The 3,945-nt window shown below is 33.3% G+C and overlaps 1 protein-coding gene across 1 annotated transcript; it reads left to right on the forward strand.

Moving 5' to 3' along the window:
* Positions 1 to 248: 248 nt before the first annotated feature.
* Positions 249 to 2,058, forward strand: LOC133191756 (prostaglandin E2 receptor EP4 subtype-like). The gene is made up of 3 exons (XM_061327493.1): positions 249 to 1,019; positions 1,576 to 1,864; positions 1,970 to 2,058. The coding sequence occupies exons 1-3, from the start codon at positions 249 to 251 to the stop codon at positions 2,056 to 2,058; spliced, it is 1,149 nt and encodes a 382-aa protein (XP_061183477.1).
* The last annotated feature ends 1,887 nt before the right edge of the window (positions 2,059 to 3,945 follow it).

Below are 3,945 nucleotides of genomic sequence, written 5' to 3' on the forward strand. Positions count from 1 at the left end.
TATGAGTTACTTACGATTTCCAATCAAATTTGTTTCATATTTAAACAAATTTCTGAATATTGACCATATCGAGAGTATATTCCTGATAAATCTTCCAGGATCAGCATTAATAACGGGAAGTGACTTGATTTTTTATCATTTTAAATCGATGATGTTTAGTTTTCAGAAGTGAATTTTAAGGTTTAAGCAACAATTTATTGGCAGACTGTGAGAAAATTTGAGTAATTGAATAACAGACTGGGTTTGAAATGGAGATGACTTTAGAGAAAAATATATCTAACACTGTTCAACAGAATTCTACATCGGACCAGAAAATGTGGGAGTCCGCCATTCCTCCTGCGCTACAGTTTGGATTTGGGGTCATTGGAAATATCATTGCTCTCGTGGTACTAGTGACGTCATCAAAGAAGCACAAATGGCGGCCGTTCTATCGCCTTGTTGGTGGTCTGGCGATGACAGACGGTGGAGGTATACTCTTAGTGTACCCAACGGTCATGGTCCGTTATGCTACAGACTTCACATACGTATTTCCTAAGGAGCTATGCAACTACAGTTCCTTTGTTTACACTTTCACTCTGATTTCCTCAGCAATGATTGTGTGCGCAATGTCACTTGATAGATTTGTCGCCATTTTGTACCCCTTTACCTACAACTCAGATAAAAATGGACGGCGAGCCAACATCATGTTGGGTATCATTTGGTCAGTAGGGGCCCTTGTTGCAGGTCTCCAATTGGTTGGACTTGGTTCTAGCTTTAACTACTACCCCAAGTCATGGTGCTTCATTAACTTCGTAGAAATGGATATGCTGGATAGGATTAATTCGTACATCTATTCTGTCTTTGGATTTCTCATTCTGCTAGTCACTATATCTGTTAACACCGTGGTTATTGTCTCAGTGGTGAGGAACATGAAATCAGACATCCGCAGTTCCAAACGGCGGCAGAAAAACGACATCTTTATTGTATCCTTCCTTCTTGTTATTGTCATCGTATTCAGCTCCTGTTGGGCACCATTGATAGTAGGTATATTATCAATAGGTACATTATCAATAGGTACATTATCAATAGATACATTATCAATAGGTATATTATCAATAGGTATATTATCAATAGGTATTTTATCAATAGGTACATTATCAATAGGTACATTATCAATAGGTATGTTATCAATAGGTACATTATCAATAGGTACATTATCAATAGGTATATTATCAATAGGTACATTATCAATAGGTATATTATCAATAGGTACAATATCAATAGGTACATTATCAATAGGTATATTATCAATAGGAATATTATCAATAGGTATATTATCAATAGGTATATTATCAATAGGAATATTATCAATAGGTACATTATCAGTAGGTATATTATCAATAGGTACATTATCAATAGGTACATTATCAATAGGTACATTTAATCTTAATAAATCTGTTTTTATCTGCTTTATACATATAAAAAAAATCATTCTTTACCTTTATGTTTTCTCACTTGTTCCTATCAAAGCAATAAAGTGTGTAGCAGATTTCCTTTGTTACAGAGAAACTTATCCAATTTTCATAATTCTTACAGAGTATCATCTTTGCTCATGCTTGTCACTTGATGAACTCAAACGGATCGGTAGAACTTTTGGTTCTGAGATTAGCAGTCACTAACTCAATCGTGGACCCTTGGATCTATATTTTGCTGCGGAAGGAGACAGTCCTTGGACTACTCAGAATAAAGGCAGTGATCTTTAATTGTTGTGTAGCACATAATAGTTCTGAAAATAATCGTGTAGAACAACCTAAGGAAAAATACACCAAAGATCTCTCAACTTTACCGGACGTGGCAACAAAATCTACCTATATAGATTGCATTGGTATTTAGACGTTACTCTTAATTTTTTTCTGTTTGTTTCTAATTTCGTCAATTTTACATTAGAAATTGATTACTCAATTTAATTTAAATCTTTTTTGTTTATCAGTTTATGATGGAGATGAATCCTCTGATCCGGAGAAGAGGTTTAGTAGAAGAGAGACTGACAACTCTGTGTTCACTGTAGAACACATATAAATACAGACCTGTGCTCTTTGTAGAGAGATGCGGATTAGTGGGATATTTCCCATAATAATACAGATTATTTTTTTTAAAAATCAATCATTTTAGTATTGCATCATAACGAATATCGTTGCACATATTTTTCTTTGTTGTTTAATATTAATATACGCATATTTTAAATGTACGTCTAAAACATAACAGAACATGTTGTAAATAAGATCTCTTAGGTTTGTTTTAGGACTATGGGTATTAAAGTTAAACTTTATTTAATTTAAACACGCACTACCCTCACCTCTTTCCCCCAGAGAAGAAAAAATCTTTACTCTGATTTTGGGGATATTTATATAGATACACAATTTATGTCTACTAGGATAGGCTGCTTTTCATTGTAAATATTCAGTTTTTTGTCTTCATTTTTTCTTAGTAGACATACTAATGTATTATTATATAGCTGATGAATAGTCTATAATAAAAAAAAAACTACTAAAAGTCTACAGAATTTTAGCGTTCAATATCTTGGCATTTTATTGAACGCTTAGTTTGCATTACGTATACGAGTATGTCCAGAAAACATTCCGAATGCGAGCGTTCAATATCGAACGCTCCGTTGTAAAACAATGTCTGGTCAATCGCTCATCGCAATTTTTATGAAGAGTAATGGCAGCTAGGTAAGATGTGTATATTTTCACACAAAATTGAAATTATTAATTAATAATTTAGTATATATTAGCCTCAATAAAAATCTCAATAAGCAAACCATAACGTTTGGTAGGGTCATTGGAATGATGTGATATTGAACACTTACAGGACAGACGCTGATATTGCACAGTTCTAATTTGAAAACTGATACTGAAAAATTCTCATTAATTTTGAGTTATTTAATTGCAATCATTAATATAAATCAGTGGAAAATGTTTAAGCTATATACTAAAGGAGTTATCGAACTTATATTGGTGAATATTGGTACTCTTTGGCTATACAAATGCACTCGCAAGCTCGTGCGTTAACCCTATAATATGATAATTTGGGTACATGCACGTTTGACTCCAATTGATTAAATTATATGTTTAAGAATCAGTGAGAACTTGTATTAGATATGCATAACTGTTCAATTTTGGTTGAACCCCGCACAGTGCTTAATTAATATGTTGTTGATTTGCCAGATCCTTAAGTTGTTATTGCTAGCTTTGTCTGTGTAGTGTGTGTATGTGTGTTTAAGGGGCGGGGGGTGTCTTAACTGGTATCGTTGCAACCACTTTTTTGGAAAACTGTCGTCGAATGGTCCTAGCAATTTCTTGCATTAAAATGCACCATAATCAATGTAATCTACTAGTATGTTAATTAAAGTAGAAATAATTATTTACTATTTTTAACTGATTTGCATATACATAGGTACACGCTGCACCAGTTGGGGCCACGGCATTCATTCTAACCAGTGTTAAGGCTTGATATCCCTGCTATACCTGTCAGGGCCATATGTGCTCCATAACTCCAAGAAACCCATGCATATAAAATAATCTCCCAAAACCTCGCCGTAACTCAATGCTTGGTGTTCAAATGAAACTAATTTGGAAAATTTATACATAGTCAATGTGTCATGAAAAATGATGAAAATAGCCAGTTTTCATTGTATTATAGATGCCATATTCTCTCACACAGGAGTTTTTCGAATCAATTGATATAATTTTGTTCAAAATTACATATGCACAAACCTATTAATCATTTTTTATACATAACCTGGTATAAATTGTTGTTGCTTTGATCGTGCCGCGATTTTTAACGCTTCATACTGTATTTTTGGGTTGTACCTGCAAATAATCCTTTATGTTGTGACTTTGTTCCTAAATATTTTTTGGTAATCTTCCTAGTATATTCTTGCCAATGTTTTGTTTTAATTTTAAT

Source organism: Saccostrea echinata, unplaced genomic scaffold, assembly GCF_033153115.1.
Source record: "Saccostrea echinata isolate AGI-Se365-2 ecotype Australia unplaced genomic scaffold, CSIRO_AGI_Sech_v1 ptg000024l, whole genome shotgun sequence".
Classification (NCBI taxonomy): domain Eukaryota; kingdom Metazoa; phylum Mollusca; class Bivalvia; order Ostreida; family Ostreidae; genus Saccostrea; species Saccostrea echinata.

Excerpts from the sequence above, each read along its gene's own strand:
- LOC133191756 (XM_061327493.1), top strand. The coding sequence starts at position 249 with ATGGAGATGACTTTAGAGAAAAATATATCTAACACTGTTCAACAGAAT. Across the intron at positions 1,020-1,575 it reads CCTGTTGGGCACCATTGATA|AGTATCATCTTTGCTCATGC; the intron begins GTAGGTATATTA and ends TAATTCTTACAG. Across the intron at positions 1,865-1,969 it reads TACCTATATAGATTGCATTG|TTTATGATGGAGATGAATCC; the intron begins GTATTTAGACGT and ends TTTGTTTATCAG.